Below are 21,825 nucleotides of genomic sequence, written 5' to 3'. Positions count from 1 at the left end.
GGTCCTGATATTGAATTGGACCGGTCCAAAATGATCTAAAATATTGATTAGATTGAATTGGACCTGATCCATTTGTAATGGATTCACATTGGACAGAATCGGTTTGGATCATATCCAGTTCAATTGACACCCCTAGATGACAGGTCTGCCCAAATAGCTGGTAGAGAATACTTGGAAATATATAATGCAAATTTTGAAACCACATGCAGGCCAAAGACCTCTAAGCATGGTGTGTACTGTCTAATACAATGTAAGATGTTTGATACAAATCATACTATACAATCAGGGCCTGTTTGGTATGTCTTTTTTGGAAGATCTTCTGGTTGCTCTGACAGTCAAAAGACGCATTGAGCTTTTGCAAGAAGATCTGAGCAGACCGAAGCACGTTTAGCAGATGCGTGTCTTTCTGTGCATCTTTCCACGTGAGAATAAAATGTAAAAGATACGAGAAGCTTCATTTGGAGCTTCCCAAAATCAGCCCAAAATGGGCTTTTCGCATCTTTTCAGCATTCCATCTTTTGGTAAATAGATATTCTGTGCGCCAAATGAAAATAGACTAAAATTCGGCCTTCTTGAATTGTAAACAACCGAAAGACCGTGCAAAAATATGTGCCAAACGGTCCCTTACTTATCTAGTTTCAAACACGCCAAGGAGCCAGCTAGACAATTGAACTGGAACATTCCCCATATACAAGAATTGTCCCTTCAATCGTTTAAAGTGGGACCACAAAAATGCATCAAAGGTCGTGATTTTACAGTTGTATCCAGGCGTTATTCCATTTGGAGTAGCTGATTTCTCATTTTTCCTTGGCTCTTGTTGGAGGGTCTTTGGAATGGTTAGCAGAGACTTAGAGATCAAATCCCGCCTTCACTAAGTTCAGATTTGTGACCCACACACACATTTCTGTGTGCATTGGAACATTTCCCGCATTTGTCATTGAGAGATGTTTTTAATACACGGTTGGGATGGCCCAACCCAGTTGTATAGTCCCATAAAAAATAAAATAAAATTTCTCCATACACATATTCTAATAATCTAATGCAGAATGTGGTATCTCTGATTCAAGTTAAATTTGTTTTTTTTTTTTCTATTAGGTTAAATTCATATATGATACAAGTGGAGTCAAAGATTAAAGTATCATCATAATACGTTTAATACAGGATGCACTATATCAATTTTCAAGGCCACCTTGCACAAAATATATCAATTTTAGGGGTGTCAAACAGAATAGTCGACCTCCACCCCCAAAAAGCCTATATATCTTATTAGTTATAAGTATTTACAAAGAGGCCCTTGAAGGTCTAAAGATAAAAAAGAAAAAGAATGCTATGGTACAATAGGGACCATAGAATACCATTACATCAAGTATCACTACACTCCCCCTCAAACTGATGCTGAGATATAAGTATCAGTTTGCCCACAAGAAATATATGTCTCGATCTTGTCATAGGCTTTGTGAGAATGTCAACAATCTGTAAGTCGGAAGCTATATGAGGAAGGGAAATAGAGCCAACAAGAAAAAGACCCCTGGTGAAGTGACAGTCCACCTCAATGTGTTTGGTTCTCTCATGAAATATTGGATTAGATGCAATCTTGATAGCATTACTGTTGTCATCATAAAGAGGAATAGGTATGGGAAAGTGAACACCAAGATCAACAAGAAGAGATTGAAGCCAAACAATCTCACTGCACACCGATGACATAGCCCTGTATTCAGCTTTTGTAGATGACTTAGAAATTGTCTTTTGTTTCTTACATTTCCAGGAGATAAGGGAGTCACCCAAAAAGACACACCACCCGGTAGTAGACCGTCTGGTGTCAAGACAACTTGCCCAATTTGCATTAGCATAAGCTCTCAACTGAGGAGGAGATGAAGAAGAAAAGAACACTCCCTGAGATAGAGTGCCATGAACACAACAGATAGTCCGGTGGAAAGCAGTCATGTGGGGCTGATGTGGGGAGGAAACAAACTGACTAACTACTTGAACTACATGGGAAATGTTTGGACGAGTCACGGTGAGATAGATGAAAGACCCAACCAATTGTCAATATAGAATAGCATCAGGAAGCAGGACCCCATTAGATTTAGACATCTTGACATTGAGTTCCAAATGAAGTAAGAGAACCCAAGAAATATGTAAGAGATAAAGAAACCATAGTTGCTATGATGTACTTCCAACCCGAAGAAATAAGTAAGAGAACCCAAGTTTTTCATATGGAAGGAACTGTGGAGAAGAGACTTAAGTTCCTGGATTCCAACCTCATCATCCACTATCAATAACATATCATCGACATACAACAACAAGATGGTAATGCCTTGGGATATATGACGGATGAAGAGAGAGAATAATCAGAGGCACTTTGATTGTATCCAACAACCACTACAACATCTTGGAATTTCTCAAACCAAGACCGGGGAGCTTGTTTGAAACCATATAAGGATTTCTTTAACCAACAAACAAGAGAGGGATCACCACTGTATCCAGGAGGAGGATTCATGTATACTGTCTCTTTCAAATCGCCATGAAGAAAAACATTCTTCACATCTAACTGATGAATGGCCATGAATATGTAGCAGATAAAGGTAGGAGGATACAAACTGTAATAATCTTGGCAACATGAGCAAATGTCTCCTCATAGTCAATGCCATACTCTTGGGTGTATCCCTGAGCTACAAGTCTAGCTTTGTATCGATCCAATGAGCCATTTGATTTCAACTTAACTGTGTAAACCCAACAATTTTCAATACTTAAAGCATCTGATGGAGGAATTACCAAATCCCAAGTGTCATTCTCTTGTAAGACATGAATTCCTACATCTATTGCATCTCTAATGAGGATTGATAATGACTTGTTTATATAAGCGGGGAATCTCTGTAATAGATAACACAACAAAAAAAGAACTATGGTTTGAAGGGAAGCCATAACAGTTAGGGGGTTGAGAAATACGAGAGAAACAACAAAGAGATGTTGAAGGAAGAGAATCTGAAGGAACATCACTTATAGGAGCATTAGTGGGAGGAGGATTCGGGCCAAGGGAAGTGAAGTTAGAAGCATAGAATTTGGGGCATGTAATCTTTTGCAAGAGAAGATAAGAAAATCCTTCACACCAGTAGGAGGAGAAACATCCCGTGAGTCAAAATTCTGCAAGACTGAAATAGATGGATCAGATAACTTTACAACAACAACAAAAAAAAGGAGATATTGCTGAAGGAGCACAACATTTCGAGAAACATGAATATTGTGAGCAGAGGGATCCTAACAAAGAAATCCTTTGTGGTCTGGACTATACCCCATAAAGGCACACATAACAAATTGAGCAGATAACTTAAATTGTTCATGAAAAGGAAGATGAACAAAGCAAAAACACCCAAAAACATGTAGGCTAGATAAGTTTGGTGAACAGCCAAATAGTTTCTAGAAAGGGGACATATTAGCTAAAACTGATAAGGGAACATAGTTAATCAAGAAAATAGTAATACTGGCAGCCTCCACCCGAAAGGAAGAAGGTGCATGAGATTCTTGCAGTAGGGTTCTCACAATATAGAGCACATGACCCTTCTTATGCTCTACCACTCCATTCTGTTGAGGTGTATCTAGACAGCTTCATTGAACTTGTATTCCATGACTTTTCAAGTAGGTTAATAAATCTCCATCAATGTATTCTCTCCTTGAATCTGAATGAAGAATACATATATGAGACTAAAATCAGACTCATATCATAGTATGAAAAGGTCGAAATGTAGGATACACTTCAGATTTATGTCTCAGAAAGTAAACCCATGTATACCTAGTGCAATCATCAATAAACAAGACAAAATACTTGTATCAAAGTCAAGAAATAATAGATGAAGTCCAAACATCACTATAAATAATCTCAAATGGTGAGGTGGCATGCTCAGGTGTGTGAGAAAATGGTAGAGTACAACTTTTACTTAAGCAACAAGAAACACATTAGATATCAAAAGTACTTAAAAAAGGAATTTTATTTTTAATAGAACCAGTGTCAAACAAAAATTTCAACCTTTCAAAATGAAGATGTCCCAAACGTTTATGCCATAAATCCCAAATATTACTTCTTTGTCCAACAATAGATTCAAAAGGAAATGAACTAAGATATATTGAAGATGCTAGTGCTTTAGGATTCTTGAACTCTAATGCAAATAAATGGCCCAGCCTACGCCCCTTTCCTTTAACCTTCCCAATGTACCAGTCTTGAATCAAACAACCATTATGAGAAAAAGTAAGTATATATCCTTCATCAACAAGCTGACTAATAAAAATTAGATTAGTAGTAAGATTAGGTATAAGAATGGTTTTGGTAAGAGAAAAAGACGCAATAGATGATAGCTTAAGGGTAATGTCATTGCTACTAATGATATTTAGTTTTTCACCATTGGCAGCAATGATATATCTATGATGGGATTTAGGAATGCTATCTGGGTGTTCAAATAAGCTCCTGTCATATGATTAGTTGCTCTGGAATCAATGATCCAAATATGAGACTGAGAAGAACAATAACAAAAAAAAAAATACACCAGACAGGCCAATGGTAGAAAAAAGCGAAGGAAATAGCAAATGATACTAGTTGCCAAATTTCATCCATAGATGCAGGAGATGTAGAAGATTCACCCTTAGTAGAAGAGTCACCCTTGGAAGAGGAAGCATCATTGGTTTGGCCCTTAGTCACTTGATATGCACGTGGTTGGCTTTTCTTCTGGGCACCTTTAGATGGCCTAACTGGACAGTCTGGGATGATGTGACCATGCTGCTTACAGTAGGTGTAGATATTCTTTTCTTATAGTGAGAAGCAATGTGTTCAAACCCTTTGCGCTCATAACATTGTATTTTGGAGAACTCTTTAACACCAGATTTCTTGTTTCCATGAACAACAAAATCTGTATTAGCCCCAAAATCAATTAATTTCCATCAAAACTTGCAGTAGTTAAAGTGTTAGACAGTGTATGCCCTTAGCTCCAATCAGCTTGATGTACAGATACATTTTTTGTAAATGAATAAAAGTATATTATTGTTTCATGTTGACTTTGGTATGTTTTTGTGAAATTCCCATTAAACTGGACACTTATGAGACTCATGTTAGTTTATAATGTTATCAGCCATTGGACTGACTTGGGGAATTTATCTTACCAAGGATGACACTGATGTGCTGCCAAAGAAGTTGGGGCAACTTGTCTCAACTATTAGGGCCCTGAAGCACATGTAGTGTGTGTTTGATTAAAGAATTGAACCTAGACCATTTTCCAGTTATGCCCTTGACCTTGGAGATTGATGGGCATAACTGGAAAGTTACACATAACCCATAGACTTGATTATGGTACTGCACTGGGTGTCGGATTGGGTTGTCTTTAATATGCCAATCAATGAGATCCTTTGGGGGTCAAAACCTAGATATGTTGGGACAGTCTGAGAATTCACTTAAGTGGGTGATCATAGTGATAGGATCAGCCCCTTTGTTGGACAAAGTGAATGATCAGAACTACACTCTCTCTAATGGAATCCAAAATTGTCGGTAGTGGATTTCAACCGTGTTTGATATTTGTTTTGCAATATATATATTATGTTTCAAGAAAAATGTTTGCAAAAGGTTTTAATTCCCGGGACCCATCCGAGCAAAGAGTGTGACACTGCACCTTGTAGTCAAGGGAGAGGTCCTTCCCTGTCGGACAGTATTTGATCATTGCGGGTTGAGAGGTTAAGTGTAAGAGACCGTTAAGGGTTGATTACCTAATGGGCTATATCTTACTTAAGTCCATTATCCTTGGGCATTCATAGAATGGCTGGACTCAAGGATCATTTAACTGTAAATGTTGGGCCCATTTAGAGCCTATGGTGATGTGCTCAGGGGTTCACTGCATTCAACAGTGAATTCGATCAGGCCTTTTCATGGAGGCTGGACCGAACCCATGCGGGCTTGTATGAGGTCATTGTTGGGGTCCCATGCCATACAAATTAAACTTAAATAGTCCAACAACACTCTTGGGTTGTGAGCCACTTAACTAATGAGCCTAAATCCCATGATTAATATTATTAATCAAGATATCACATGACTACTTAAGTTGTCATGTGACATGAGCGAATATGGGTTTGGAGCACCCATTCTCTAAGAGGATAAGACTTATCTTAAGATAGAGTCCAGATCCAAATAAAGATTTGGATTAAACCTCCTAATTCGATTAGGAGAGGTGCTCTTTAAGGATAAAAGAAGAAGATATCGAACTGCTCCAGATAACTTTTCTTCCAGTTCTCTCTTCTGCTCTTGCCACCCAAGAAACCCTAGTTTGACCTCCACTTTTGGGACTAATCTTGATCAGTTCTTTCTCTAATTTTTGCAAGAAAATTAAAGAGAAAAAATTGTGCTCACCTCCCTAGTTCAACCCAAGGTGTTGAGTTGCAGTTTTGCTGAAAACTGCATTGCTGAACCAATTTCACTCCAAGTTGCGCCATCTTTAGTGGAAGCTGGTTTTGGGATTTAATTTGAGTGTGAACTACCACTTTGAGAGCTACATTTGTGGAATCCGTATCAAGTATACATCTCCCTCTTGTTTGGTTTCAAATCTGATCCATTTTCAGTGCAAGATCGATCCTAGAAAAATGCAATTTTTCTAAAACTAGGAATGCGATTCCCGGAAGGCAGAAAGAAATTTTTTGAAATTTTGCCCAACCATTCAGCAAGGTTTGGCCATCTATATGATTGATTTCTACCTTCCTTCATAAAGTCTAGTCTCCTTCCTCAGCAATTCCCCCACCATTGAATCTACATCTAGAATAGTCCTTTTACTTGATATCTTGAACCTGATAATCTCATATTTGGGCATGTCTCATAAGGAACTGATTCGCTTTTCTTTTCTCAAAGTGTTGTTGGAGATACTTGATGCATTCTATGGGATCTGAAGAATCTATGTTGACAAGTTCATACTCTTCCCACAAGTCAATAAAACCATCATAATATTCCTAAATTTTCTTATATCCCTAGCAGTAGGAAAAGATTTCAGATTCAATTTGATACTGTCTAGACATGTTGGATTGATGGTACACTTTCTTCAAGTATGCTTACATCTCATAAGTTGTACGCATCACTCTCATGGGTACAATAATATGAGAAATAATTGAACTGAGTATCCAAGAGACTAATTACCCATTATCCAACTTCCATTGTGCATATCCTTCTAGGCCTTTCCCTTTAACAAAGACATTGAAGTGGAACTTCCACATGTTGTAGTTAGTTCCATCAGACTTTACAAGAATGATATTAGCCTTTTCAAACATTTCGAAAGCCCAAAATAAGATAACAGATTTCAAGAGAGGGTAACAATCCAAGAAATTGACAATTAATCATCCAAATAAAATCACTAGCAACTCCACAACAATATTGAAATATACTCCACCAAAATAAATTGAGATTTTGCTGCAGAAATCTCAAAAGAGGGCTGAATCAATCTCAATCCTATAATGGTAAGTTTTAGGATTGTCAACAACAAGATAGGATCGAAACCCTACCAAAACTGATCTAAACTTCAAGATAGAATGGTGAACAGATAAAGAAGGCCTGGGCGACAACAACTACAAAGTTATAGGCTAATCAGCTGATTTTTTTTTTTTTTTTTTTTTTTTTTTTAAAGAAGAAGAAAATCTGACCTATTGGGCATCTTTTCCAGGAAAAGGGATATCAACTTCGTTTGATCAAAACAACACTTAAAAAACTTCAACCAGGGTTTGAGAGTGGTCAAAATACTCCTTAAACAGTCTACTAATCACCCCAAAACTCAAATAAATCAATAATTGAAAGATATGGCCCACTCTAATACCATGTCAATCTTCTAAGTTGAGAGAACATCAAGAGTTTCAAGGGTGTCAAACAGAATAATTGACCCCCACCCCCAAAAGAGCCTATATACCTTATTAGTTATAAGTATTTATAAAGAGGCCCTTGAAGGGTTAAAGATAAAAAAGAAAAAGAATGTTACGGTACAGCAGGGAACATAGAACAACATTACATCAAGTATCTCTACATCTTCATGCCTATCTTTTCAGTTATCAGGCTGAACAAATAATATAAAACGAGAAAGTCGTATACCAACTAATTTGTATGAAGAATACCCAATTTTCTGATATCACGCATGCCAATATTTTGAACTTTACATGGAGCTAAAAATTAAAAATGCAAAGGGTTTGTTTGGCAAGTCTTTCTAGGTAGATCTTTTAACAGTCTAGTAGACAAGAAGATGTTTGAACTTTTGGGGTCTTGTCTCTGAAGATCAAGGCTGTTTGGTTCGAGTTATGGTCTACTGGGATGTTAAAAACAGTTGGAAAGGCTATTTTTAATGTGGAAAGACCGAAAACTTCATTTGAAGCTTCCTGGTCTTTGGCTTTTTTCAGTCTTTTCGTGCATTTGAATTCACATCTTTCGGTCTATGCAATACTAAAAAGAAAAAAGAGCACTTTTGGTCTTTTGAGCTCCCGTAGGCCAAAAGACGTGCCAAAAAACATGTCAAACATGCTAGTTAGTTATTTGAGTTGATTATTTTGTTATGAGCTTAATAGAGTTGTAGTGGGCTACATAGATGTGTGTAAAATTTTACATTTTTGTATTATTTTGTATGTACTTACACTGTACATATTTGTTTTGTACTCTTTCCAAACTGAGCCTAAAGTATGAAAACTCGACAATTTATTGTAATGCAGTATGAGATGGATCATGGAAACCCATCAATGACGGGTGCAAGTCAGGCTGGGTTAGGTCCAATTGAAGTCAATCTTAGCAGTCTAAGGTTCTAAATCCGCATGGCCTAATCAACTCTATCCCTAACCCAACCAAATCCAATTAATGAAGGGACTCAATTTCATATGATAAATACCTTGTGGCCCCATCTATATAAAAGTAAACCGTCAACTGATTTGGGGTGCATTGTGTATTGTGTTTATTGAGCTGTAGTGGTTGAACACCGTCTGGAGCCAGTTTGGAATACCAGAGGCTGCATCCCCAAAGCCCTCCTAAATGGGCACTAACATTACACCAATTAATGGCCCTTAGATGGCTAGAACAAGTATGGATCAAGGTTTAAAATATTGGTCATATTGATAAATTTAGAAATAGATACCTCTTGTAATACATTTTGGATATACATGGATAGGATGAAAATATATGGTTTTATGATACTTTTGGAGTCACAAGGAAAGCATATAAATACATTAACAACACTAAGTGGGTGTTTGGCATTTTAAATGTTTCACAAGTGTTTCATTTTACCTGTCTTTTTTTTTTAAATTTTAGAAATAAAAATTGTATTTGGTAGATAAACATGTCACCCATGGTAAGGGCTTCTTCACATTTTTGCTACTTGAACTCTCTATGTCTCCTAGCTCATTTGCTCTCTTAGGCCTTAGCTCTTAATGACTAGCTCACCTTGTTCTGAATAGCTCGTTTTAGGCGATCACCTCATTCTCTTACTGACTTGAGTGTTTGAATGCTGACTATCATTTTTTTTAGGCCCCAAAATTTTCTCTAGGTGGAAGGGTGGTCACCTTAAAATCTTATTAATGAAACTCAAGTATATAAGAAATGAAGGGGAGGACATAGTGCGCCTTGCCCTAAGCCCGAATACAAAGTGCATTCCACTGAAACCATTAGTTAGGTGGTTTCGATCGACAAGGGGTTTAGGGGTCTTTAGGTGGTGTCAGAATAGTCTTGTAAAGCATTAAAAGGGTGGATTCACAATTCAAATGGGTTATAGTGTCCATTTTTTTGGGTGTTGAAAACCATTAGTTAGTTTTGTGTTATAGGCTCCTACGGCCTCTACTCCCTTGGCCTTTTGGTACCAAGCTACTCACGAAAGATGTAGCTGCCAAGCCCTAATGAATTAGATCCTTAATCTCATTCTTCAAGTCTTAGTAGTTCTTGTTCTCGTGCTTGTAACCTCTATGGAACCTTTAGTACTTGTCATGGCTCCTTTTGTTTTCATTTGATTTCGTCTTCTTAGGCCATACTTATTATGAAGTTCTAACAAAAATTGTGTCCACTCATCTAGTCCCCTATGTCTGTCCCTATGCTTTTGATCCAACCTCTCTTCTTCCACAACTCTTCGGTATGTCTGCACCTCCTCAGTGGTTTCTTCGCCTAGAAAAAAGCTGAATTTTTGGTTCCTAACACCGCTAATCAGCGTGGCAATTATGAGAGAGGGGTCGAGGTCCCTCATCTCTAGAGACTTGGCATTGAACCTTAATGTAATCTTGGAGCAACTCTTCCTTCTTTTGGACTGTTATAAGGGTCATCAATGTCCTCTGATACTTCCTATTGCTACTGAAGTAGGATACAAACATTTCATTCAATTGGGCCCATGGTCCAATCAACTCAAGTGAAAGACTAGAAAACCATTCTGGAGATGCATTCATGAAGGAGATGTAAAAGGTTTTGTACATGATCAACTTGAAGCAACAATGGAGTAACATGAGGGCCTTGAAAACTCTCCATATGGTCAACAGGATCTTTGGTTCCATCCTAAGGCTCTATAGTTAGCATCTTGAAGTTGTTGGGCAGGGGCTCATCGTGAAAATCTAGGATGAAAGGCAGATCAATGGAGAGTTCTAGGCCAATGTTGACTCATGCCCTTCATTCTTCTTGGATCACTAAGATTCGAGTCCTCATGTCCTTGATCTACCAATCAAGGTTCACTTTCTAGACACTTGATTTTGGAGACTAGATATGTCCATCCCTAACCAAGCAAGTTGGTTCTAGTCCTAGAAACCGTTGGATGATGGTCTAGGGGCAAATGATCCCTTCGCATGTCCTAAGCATTATCATGTGGCGAAGGATCATTTGGACAATGGACTCGATTGGTAGTCCGAGGTGATTAGAACATCTGGTTGATTGATCAACAGCCTGGCCTTGCTATCAATTATCGTTTGGAGATGCATGACGACCATGATGCATCAGGGCAATAAGGTTCTAGCTATCGCCTTGTCACGTCATCCTAGCTCGGCCAAGCTATGCTACCATTATGGCCCCCATCATATCCTCCCAGTCACGTCAACTACACGTCATACAAATGAGCACAACTACAGATAGGGACGAGTAAGGAAGATGACTCCACTGGGGAATGGGACTCTATCCCGAATACCTCGGTGACTAAACTCATCCCGACAACCCCGAAAGTCCAATCCAACCAGGATACAGATCTTCGGCTATAAAAAGGTACTCCATGCTCGAGGTAAGGGATCCCAACTTCTAAGACTAACACTGTTATTTAGCTCGGACCAGCATCCATATAGCTTGGCCCAACCACCTACCACCTCCTATTGACTTGAGAGTCGGAGTGCTTACCCGGGGATAACTCCTCGGGCCTCTGACTTCTGTTTTCTTGATCACAGGTCTCGAAGCGCGGCTTCATCCTTGTAGCACGGCCCCACCCTGTCAGCAATGACTATCTGGTTGCTCTTCTCAGTTCGTGCACCACCTCGGATTGAGCAATATCAGATTGGCGCCGTCTGTGGGAGCTCTACAAAAAGCCTTCCCGAAAAACTTCTCGCCGCGTAGCTTCAAAGCCGATTAAGATGCCTAAAAACCAGTCTGAACAATCAGTATGCCGTTCCCCATCTCGAGAGAACTGACATCACGGCTCCTCGCATCAAGAAGCCCTGCAGCCTTCGGCCGTAGTAGATCCAGCGCAATTTTGAGCCATGCAAGAGAAGGTCGATAAGATCATCGAGTTCATGCAGACGCTAGGGTCTGCCACTTCAACCAATTGGGTCGTAACCCCTCACACCCCAATGTGCACGAAGGACAACCCTAGGACCGAGGACCCCAAAGTGCATCAGTCAGACGTGAGGGGAGAGTGGTCCGAGAGAGTAAGGCAGGACACGACCCGAAGGCCCGCCTCTACTGCCCGCTCCCATGGGTAGGATCACCATAGCTAGACATGCCAGTCAACGCGGATCCCTGCCGAAGAAAGGCTCGACAAAAGGACGTCGCCCTTCGTGGTCTCTGTTGCCGAATCAAGATCAGTCAAGGATCACCCTATGCGACTTAAGAGGGAGGCCACACACACTTTGGCCCCAGACAACAGAGATCCCGAGATCAAAGAGCTTCGGCAATGTTTAGAAGAGCTAGAACGTAATCAAACCCACAAGAGCGTGACACCCGTCATGGACCAACCTGCGGGCCACCGTGCATATCACCAAGGAGCCACCCTTCGTCCAAGACATCGTGGACGAGATACCCCCTGCTGGATGGTGAGCCCCACAATTTGACAAGTACGACGGGAACTCCGATCCTTTCAACCATGTCACAGCACTCAAAACTCAGATGATGTTACACAGCGCGTCAGAGGGACTAATGTGCAAAGCCCTTGTAGCCACGCTACAAAGCCCAGCTTTGGTGTGGTACTCCTCTCTGCCGCCAAGGTCCACAACGTCATGGGATCAGCTAGAGACTTAGTTTCTAGCGCAGTTCACTGCTAGCCAGAAGCATTGGAAAACTTCGGTCAGCCTCATGCAGATCCAACAAAAGAAGGCGGAGTCCCTTAGAGATTACCTGGCAAGGTTCAACAAAGAAGTACTCCAGGTCAGGGACTTAAACTAGTTGCAGTTACGACCATACAACATGGGCTCCGCCCTTCCCCGTTCAACTTCTCCATCTCCAAAAATCCTCCTTAGACATTGGCCGCACTAATGAGCCATGCACAGAAGTACATCAACGCTAAAGAGGCTCAGGCGCAACTCAGAGACGAGGATGAGAAGCCCGATAGAAAGAGGAGAGAGATCGACGAGAGAAAGTCCGAGAGGTCGGACAGAGATCACAAGAGACCAGATCGCCAGACAGACCATAGACCTCGAACCACTCCCCCATAACCAAGTATCTTCGAGGAGAGGTCAGCTGCGCCAGAGTGGGAGGTGGCCAAGCTGAAAGCGCAACTAGCCAAGCAGGTCGGCATTATTCGGGGATATTCTGAGTGTTCGCACTTGTACGATGATCAGAGGTCGCAGAGACGGTCAACTAATGCAACCGCTGCACAAGCATTCTGCAGGAAAAAGATGATTAGTGTATAGACAAGAAGGGGACCAAAAACTCAAAGGGTAAGAAAGGAATTCACTTGGGCAGCTGACCGGAGAAGCACACACTCTAAGGCTCCGCTGCCGACCCCGAACGACTCCCGAGCTATCGACATAGTCATGATCCCTCGCAGAAACTGCTCGGGAACCCAGGCGTCTCCAAGTTATCATCAATGTGAACCGACCACCGCGGCATGTGTAGACCCAAGTTGTTGCCCGCTTCAGTTCCTGACGCACCTGTAGACGATGAACCCCTTCAAGGTCAACCACGACAATGTCGTCCTCCTTGGCCTTCCGTAGCCAAACTCTCCTCTGCCGACGAGCCGCCCTATCCGCGGATCATGGCCGCTCCTCTGTCTCAACATGAGCCTCCGATTGCGTACCAACTCGCCCCTGCCTCTGCCAAAGTGCCTTCAACCGACGAACAATCTCTTCCTCGCTGGGCATACTTATACTTGTAACACAGGATACCCAAGATAAGTAGAAAGTGGGCAAGGGAACGATAACTTGGCGAACAAATAATAAAAGGAACATACCAGCCACTCTCTCCATCTGCTCGGCGAGTATCAGGATCTCCGAGCATGTGTACGTGATACCATCAATTTCGTGGATCATGCTCAAGGCTGACCTCTCCTCCCAAGTGAGCGCCGACCATTGGGGATACGGAACAGTCGTCATCGGCTCCCGCATCTCGGCAAGAAAAGGGAGACCCCCGGGAATGTGCACGAAGAAGAATGACTCCTTCCAGTGCTTCATAGAAGAAGGGGCCCCAACCAACGACCGGATATTCCGCCTAGCAAAGAAGTAATAGTACCCCTACTGGTGGTGTTTCAGTTGGAGCCTAAAGCTCACCATCCCCAAGGTTAGTTTGATATTGCGGATGGCGCAGTAGGACATAAGGCCGAGCAAGAACCTAAAGGAGTTCGGCATCAATTGCACCAGAAACACCCTATACCAGTTTAGCACCTCGGCAAACCCCTCCTCAATGGGAACCACTGAGCTATATACAGAGCTATCTGTCGAACAACCTACCGAGCAATGAACGCCAAACACCTTGCAAATAGTACAAAGGATAGGGCCCTCCCCCCCCCTTTTTCTTTCCTTTTATAGACACCATGGACATAGACCAAGGAGAGATCAACGGTGCAGATGAGGCGCCTCTAACAACGCATCGGAAGACCAATCGACGCAACCAATAGCGCACGACACGAAGCCTCAGAAACCGAAGTGGCACCCCCGACAAGCAGTGGTTACGCCCATTAATTGCATCGGTTCGACCCGCAATACCAGTCCAACCTCCGAAACAGATCCTCGGCTAGGCCGCTCAAGGACGCAGGCTTAATCGGAATACCCAGTACCAACCCAGTTGACGCCGAACAAGGCTACAAGGCCGAACAATAGTCCGGCCGAGCATTCTCCCTCCTCGGCAGCAGAACTGGGGGAGTGGTTCAGGAACCAAAATTTCGGTTCCCATTTAAGTTCTATAGCCGACGATCGGAGGACCCCTCGGCAACGACCGACACATTGCAGACGATACGCACGGCCGAAAGTTCCTCAGCCAAGTGACGAACTCAGAGGACCTCGTCCATCGACTTCAAAATTGGGGGAGTGGTGTTCGCGTCATGGCTGAGCTGATCCTATGAGACACGTGGCCGCCTAGTTATTGCCCTGCCACATCAGCATAGCTCGGCTGAGCTACGCTACCATTGTGGCCCACCATCTTATCTTCCTAATCACGTCAACTACACGTCATACGGATGTGCACAACTACAGATAGAGAGGAGTAAGGAAGACGACTCCGCTGGGGAATGGGACTCTATCCTGAATACCTCGGTGGAAAACCTCATCCTGACAACCCCAGAAGCCCAATCCGACCAGGACACGGATCTTCGGCTATAAAAAGGTATTCCATGCTCGAGGTTAACTTTCGTGACCGACACCACTATTTAGCTCGGACCAACATCCTTATAGCTCGGCCCGACCACCTACCACCTCCTACTGACTTGAGCGTCAGAGTGCTTACCCGGGGATAATTCCTCGAGCCTCTGACTTCTATTTTCTTGATCACAAGTCTCGAAGCGTGGCCTCATCCTTGTAGCACGTCCCCGCCCTATCAGCAAGGACTATCTGGTTGCTCTTCTCAATTCGTGCACCACCTCGGATTGAGCAGCATCACATTTGATTCTTGGGAGGTACTTGATATGGGTGTAGATTTATGGGTTCTTCACGGCTATGGAGTTGTTTGTTAGTATTAGAATTAGCAACCAGAAAAGGTCAAGAGCCAAAGAAGCAAGGGTGATCCGAACCAAGCTACTTTCGAAGAGGCGGCCTACAACCATAAACAACATCAAAGTCCTGAAGTGTATCCCAAGGAGAGAACCCTTCGATGCTCAAGTTAGTAACTAGACGAGGGTGTCATTGGTTGACAAGGTAAGCAAATGATGAACTATGGAAGCAAGAAGAGGGCTAGAGCATGCATACCTTACCCATAATGGTGTCTTGGTATTTATAGAGAAAAGGGAGGAGAGTTGTGCTCCTCATGGAGTTATGGTTCTATTGGGAGTTAGTTTCCCTGTCCATCCTAAGGAGTCTGCACATAGGGATGCAAATGGAGATATCTGAATCTGACAAAACAGGATTATATTCTAACCTGGTTATAGTTTTCCAAATTGGCCCTCTAACTGCAACCACATGTTGACCCCAAATTGGGCCATTCTATTGGACCTCATCATGATTGAAGATGAAACAATCACATCACACCTGAATTGAGCCACACTACTTGGTATGGATGAATGTTGATTAGGCATTGTAGGATTATTTTTACTTGAATTACATCTATAACCAGGTTATATAGTAAAGGTGACACCACACCATTTGAAATAGGAATAGAAACAGGGAAGGAACCATACTCCCATCCCCGACCCCAATTTAAAACAAGTGATAGAGATTACAATTAGGCAATATTAAAACAATTTCAAAGTACAAACCCAATAATTAATATGGTTCCTTAAAGAAGAGAACATAAATGATGCAACAAATAGCAAAGATTATAATACCAACATCAATAGTAAGTGCAGTCATGGCTTGATCACTCAGATCCATATTTCTTCCACCAAGCCGATCGACCATGTCCGGTACTGACTCCCAGTTCTTCACTTCTTGCATGTATGGATCCTCCAACTTCATCTTCATCTTCTCGGCTTTTCTGCTTGCGGCTTCCTGAGCTAAGGTCCAGTCGTAAAACCTTCGGCTCTCTTCATTGCTTAGTATGTCGTAGACCTCTTTGAGTTTCATGAATTTGTCTGAGGCTGCTTTTATAGGGAGCGACGTTGTGTCTGGATGGTATTCCTTTGACAATCGTCTGTAGGCAGCTTTAATTTCTTCCATGTCAGCATCGACAGCTACCCCTAAGAACCTGATTGGTATCAAAAGTAGTAAGCTTAAGGAAGGATATGATGAAGTAATATACCAGGTAATGTAACATATAGTAGCTAATTATCTAGTTTCTACTTTTTAGAGCCCACCCATTTGAGGGAGCTTAATTATTTGGTTGAGTTCTTACACTTTGCAGGGACCTATGATTTTGGTGAACAGCGGGCCTGGTCACTGCGACCCCCTTTGTGAGGAGGCACCCCTTCTCCCGAAGTTATGGGGCTATTTTACTGAGTTCCTTAAATAGAGTTGCCTCGCGCCCCTAGGTATTCTCTACCTACCCACTTGTGTCAGTTTTAGGTACAGGTAGCCTTTTATTGAAGGTCGTTTGAGCTTTTTTTAGGAGTATGGCATGGGTTACTTCAGCGCCGTAGTGCTTGGTACTTAGATATTGGTTCCAGGCATTTTCTTACCCTGAAAAAGCAAGGTCACCTTGCATCCTTGAATCGATAACCATCTTTGGGCTAACCTAGCCTCTTCCATCCCTCGGGACTAACAAGGGGTAGTATAGGATTATTTACCTGTTGTCCATCGATTATGCATTTTGGCCTAATCTTAGGCCCTAACTCACCCTTTGTGGACGAACCTTGCGGAGGAACCCTTAGGTTTTTGGGGCATTGGATTCTCACCAATATTTGTGTTACTCAAGCCATTTGAGGTGCTTTCAAGAAACCATTAAGTGTTGTTTGGGAGGGCTAAGTTGAACATTCAGCTTAACTGGTTCAACTGTGCTTTTAGGTGCAAAAAGGCTGAAGCAGATGGCCTAAAAAATGACTCATGCACATCTTAGGGACAGTCTTTGTCTTTGTAAGATGGGTTCCACCCAGACACTGACAACTTCAGGAAATGTTCTCAATGCATGATGAGATGTGGCATGTGGTGCACCCTCTGTGAGGTGCAGAGATGTGATGTTTGCTTTGTGAAAATCGAGGAATCCCAAATTTGTTTCCATTTAGCCTAAAAAATGGCTTTCACAAAAAACTCCGCTCAGTAAAGCAGCTCAATCAAAGCTTACAGGCTTTCCAAGTGGACCCCATCTCACATCAACAACATCAAAGCCCTCCAAAACATCCCAAAAAGGCAAATTTAGATTTATTCCTCACATAGTGTGTCTCACACCAACCTTGCAAGCATCTTTGCTGTGCATTGGGAACATCTTCCCATGAATAATAACATCAAGTATGGAAGATGTTTTCGAGGCACAGCCGTGATACACTGTGAGGTTGGTGTGAGGCAAACAATCCGATCTTCAAACAGGATTACTAGAGTGACGATTGGATGAGTCATGCCAATGACACCCCATCATGTCTATGAGTGGAATGCTAAAATATAGAAAAGCTTAAAGATTTTGAACCAGATTGAAAACCAGAAAGATGTTTACTCAATGGGAACACACCCATTGGATTATCATCACTCTAGTTTCTGAGACCAACCATTCCATGAAAAGAAAAAAAAAAAAAACTATACAGATTTTGACGAATGAATTTGAATTTCAATCCAGTATGAATTCGGATTTATTCCTCCTCACAGAGTACTCCTCATATCAACTTCACAGCATTTTCAGTAGTTGTTTATTATTATTTAAGAGGAGATGTTTCCGATTTACAGTTGCAATGTGCACTAGCTATGGGGAGCAAATCCTAATTCTCCAATACCTCACATCATTTTGAATTTCACTAAAATACAGAATTTGAATGCTAACTCCTCTCCACCATGAGATGATCCAAATTGCGGTATCTAAAGATTTGTGGAATTGAAATTTCCAATTCATTTTGGGCCGTTTCTTATTAAAAAATAATCTAAACGCCCTAAGGCTATGTTTGGAATCAGTGTAAAATGCCACCAGTGTATTTTTACACTGAACTGCAAAAGTGATTATTGCTTTTTGAAAAAACGCAATGTGTAAAGAGTGTAAAATTTTACATCGATAAAATCAATGTAGTATTTACATCGATAATCGGTGTAAAACTTTACGTTTAATTAAATAAATTTTACATCGATTATCGACGTAAAACTCCACTCCATCCAAACGTATGCAAAACTGAAATAGAGTAGAATTTTACATCAATTATGATTACACTTTTCTTCCAAACGCGAATAAAATTGAATCGGTGTAAAATTTTACACCATTTTAAATTTACATCGATTCCAAATACAGCCTAAGCGACCTGATGAGATGAAGATTTTACACTTTTAGAAGCCAAACGACCCAAACCCCGTGATAAGGACCAGATGACCAAAAGACACAGGGGGCCAACTATTCTGGGCTCCGGCCCATGATAAGCTCTAATGAGGGCTACAAAAGTATAAACTCTAACGTCATCATATGGGACACATACAGTTAACTTCCGAATAAATCAGACCAACAACAAACCAATGCAAAAAAATAATAATAATAATAATTAAAACTAACTACAAAAGTTACCAACAAAAAAGATTGAGACCTGGCGAAGCAGAATGCTTAGCACGTTATTGGCCCATTTTTCTTGCCACGTGTACCCAGATGATCTGGGCCCACTACATAATGGGTCCACTTCAGATATTAAGCAAAAAAAATAAAAACAAAACAAGCTTAAAAATAAAGTATAGCTCCAAATTTATGGTTTCTCTGAAAATATTTGATGGAGAAAGTTCCATAGAAACTCAGCAAAAGCTCTGAACTAATGCACAAATCAAATGGTTTAGAGTCATGAAAATAATTCTTATTTTGGGTGAAAGACTCTGCTACGAGGACTCGTCTTCATTCTTTATTTTCATTTTTTTCTTGGAAAAAAAAACAAGAATTTCTTCCGATGTGAAGTCGAGACCAATCTAATAATCAGTGATTTTCTAAATAAAGTCATAGACAGAGTCAAGCCAACCCCAAATAATCGGTGGTTTTTCAAGCTTGATAGTCTGTTTATTAGACGCAGAAGATCCACCCCTCTGCTCAAAAATCAGAAATAACAAGTAACCGATCGAGGAAGAAGCTATCAAAGAGAAACAAAGAGAGAGAACTCACTTACTGGTAGTGGGAATCAGAGGAAGTGTTGAGCAAATCAGAGAACTTCTCACCCAGAAGATTGCGTTGCTCCTCCTCGACATTGAGTCGTCGGGAGGCCTGCGATGAACTGGTAGACCCTCCGATCCAACCTTCGTCTGGATTGTCCCAGTGAATTCTAGTGTCCACTCCCGGCGGGGCTCTTTTGCGCCGGTCTGGGTTTTCCGATGCGAAAACACGGCAATTTCTTCTACTTCTTCCGTGGGCTTCCTCCGACCTATTGCCACCCTTTCTGCTACCAAACAGGAGAGACAGGGTCGGAGGAGCCGCTGTGGAAGCCATGGAAGGACTCTTATGAGATCGTGGATTAAATATTGTTTATTGTTTGTTTTACTCACTCTGAAACAAAAGCCGTATGACAGAGTGAGTCTCAGACTCTCTGGTGGCTCTACGCATGAGGTCGAGACTCGAGAGGAGAGAGATGGGTCCGGTACTTCAGTGTCCACTTAAAATTAGAACGATAAGAGTTGCAGAAACATAATTTTTGTTTGCCTAAAAAAACAAACACAAGAGATGTAGAGAAGTTAGTGGCTGTGGTTAATTAGAGTATTTTTGGGTTTTGATCCGACCCGAACCCACTTGAGATTTGGGTTAGTTACATTCGAATGGGCCTAGGGACAGTAATCATCCACTTGGGCCTGAATGGATTCAACTAAACCTGGCAAAAAGTTGACTCAATCCGCAAACCCGATCCAACTCAATCCAATTCGAAAAAACAGGGTTAGGGTCTTATATTTAGCTACCCGAATGTGAAAATAACTTGATCCGACTCAATTCAACCCAATTCGAAAAAATAGGGTTAGGGTCTCATATTTAGCTACCCGAATGTGAAAATGAATCGACCCGACCCGACTTGGAAAAAAATGGGTTGGGTTGGGTCATGGGTCAACCCGCTGACCCGATTGTCAAGTCTAATTGGGATTATTTATGCATTGTTAGAAGTTTTCACTCTTTAATTTTTCTATTTACTCTTTACTTTTTATTGTTTACTCTTTAAATTATTAAATGTTCAAGTTTTTTATTTTATATTTAGAATCTTAAGATTAATTCTTTTAATTTTGACATTTTTTATATAATTTTTCCTTAAATTTGTTAAATTTCAATTATTTTTTGGGATGACCCGAATTGACCCATGGGTCAACCCTAACCCAAACATTTAGGGTTAGGATCTAGCATTTGACAACCCAACCCAAAATCAACCCGAAATACCTTGACCCAACCTGAACCTGACCCACCCAACCCAATTGTTAGGTCTAGATTCAACCCTCTTGTCTTTTTTTCACACTGGGGATATTGTCCAATCCGAGCCCAAACTATAGCGTTTTCTTCTGCTCTCCGGTGCTACCTCCTCTATCTTTTCAAGCCTACTTCACAGCAATAAGGTTCATTTGATCTTTATGTATACGAGGAGATGCATGGAAAAATAGCAAAACGTAGGATTAGAAATGAAGTCATTTTCAAATAGGTAATAACATGAGAAAACAGAATACAGATAAGAGGGTTTTGGTCACGTAGAAAAGCAATCTATTATTAGTTGAAGGGACTAAAAGAGTTGGGGGCAAACCAAAACTGCAAGGTTTTTAAAATTGCACCGGAAAGGGAACTGTCTTGGGGACCGGTTCTCGGGTCAAACGTTCCAACTGTCTGGTTTGAACTGATGTCTCATTTTAACTTAAAAATAAATAGATAAACAGCCAAAACCCTTGTCCTGATTGATGATTTGATAGTTTGACTAGTGCTGAGCATGGGTCAGTTTGGTTCCGTTCCGTGGTAGAACTTGGAACCTACCTATAGGAGTTGGTTCCAGGTTTTTAGAATCGGAATCTACCCTATGAAGGTCGGTTCTGGCCTTGGCAGTTCTGGAGTTAGTTCCAGGATCTGCCCGTGGAACTTGTTCTTTGTTTACTCTCCCTCTTAAAAAATGAAACATGTCCTTTAAAATGTTGATTTTCAATAATGACATCATATAATTTAAAACTTATATTATGTTTGTTGATTAAATTGAGTAATTTAATATGTAGATTATTACAATATATTAACATATGGTTTAAAATTTATCATATTATAATTTAAATTTCGTAAATATTACTTTTTACATTATTTATTATACACATTCAAATATTAAAATAAAAACATGAAAACAAAAGATCAAATTACTTAAGTAACTTGATGGTCAAGTGACACCACGACTTTTGTAGCAATGAGTGCTTGGGTTCAAATTTTCATATTCTTAAAAATATTTTGAAGTTTATGTGAAGGCAAGTTTGGTTCTAAGGCCAATTCCACCA

The 21,825-nt window shown here is 41.0% G+C and overlaps 1 protein-coding gene across 1 annotated transcript; it reads right to left on the bottom strand.

The window, feature by feature from the left end:
* Window positions 1-16,003: 16,003 nt before the first annotated feature.
* NDHT (Chaperone DnaJ-domain superfamily protein) lies at window positions 16,004-19,998 on the bottom strand. The gene is made up of 2 exons (XM_010247734.3): window positions 19,503-19,998; window positions 16,004-16,480 (listed from the first exon to the last, which is right to left on the bottom strand). Exons 1-2 carry the CDS (start codon window positions 19,817-19,819, stop codon window positions 16,060-16,062), a joined length of 738 nt encoding a protein of 245 aa, XP_010246036.1. The 5' UTR covers window positions 19,820-19,998; the 3' UTR covers window positions 16,004-16,059.
* Window positions 19,999-21,825: the final 1,827 nt, after the last annotated feature.

This window comes from Nelumbo nucifera, chromosome 5 (genome assembly GCF_055504915.1).
Source record: "Nelumbo nucifera cultivar China Antique chromosome 5, China Antique-T2T, whole genome shotgun sequence".
Classification (NCBI taxonomy): domain Eukaryota; kingdom Viridiplantae; phylum Streptophyta; class Magnoliopsida; order Proteales; family Nelumbonaceae; genus Nelumbo; species Nelumbo nucifera.
The sequence above is the reverse complement of the archived record's forward strand: the minus strand, read 5'-3'. Positions and strand labels throughout refer to the sequence as shown.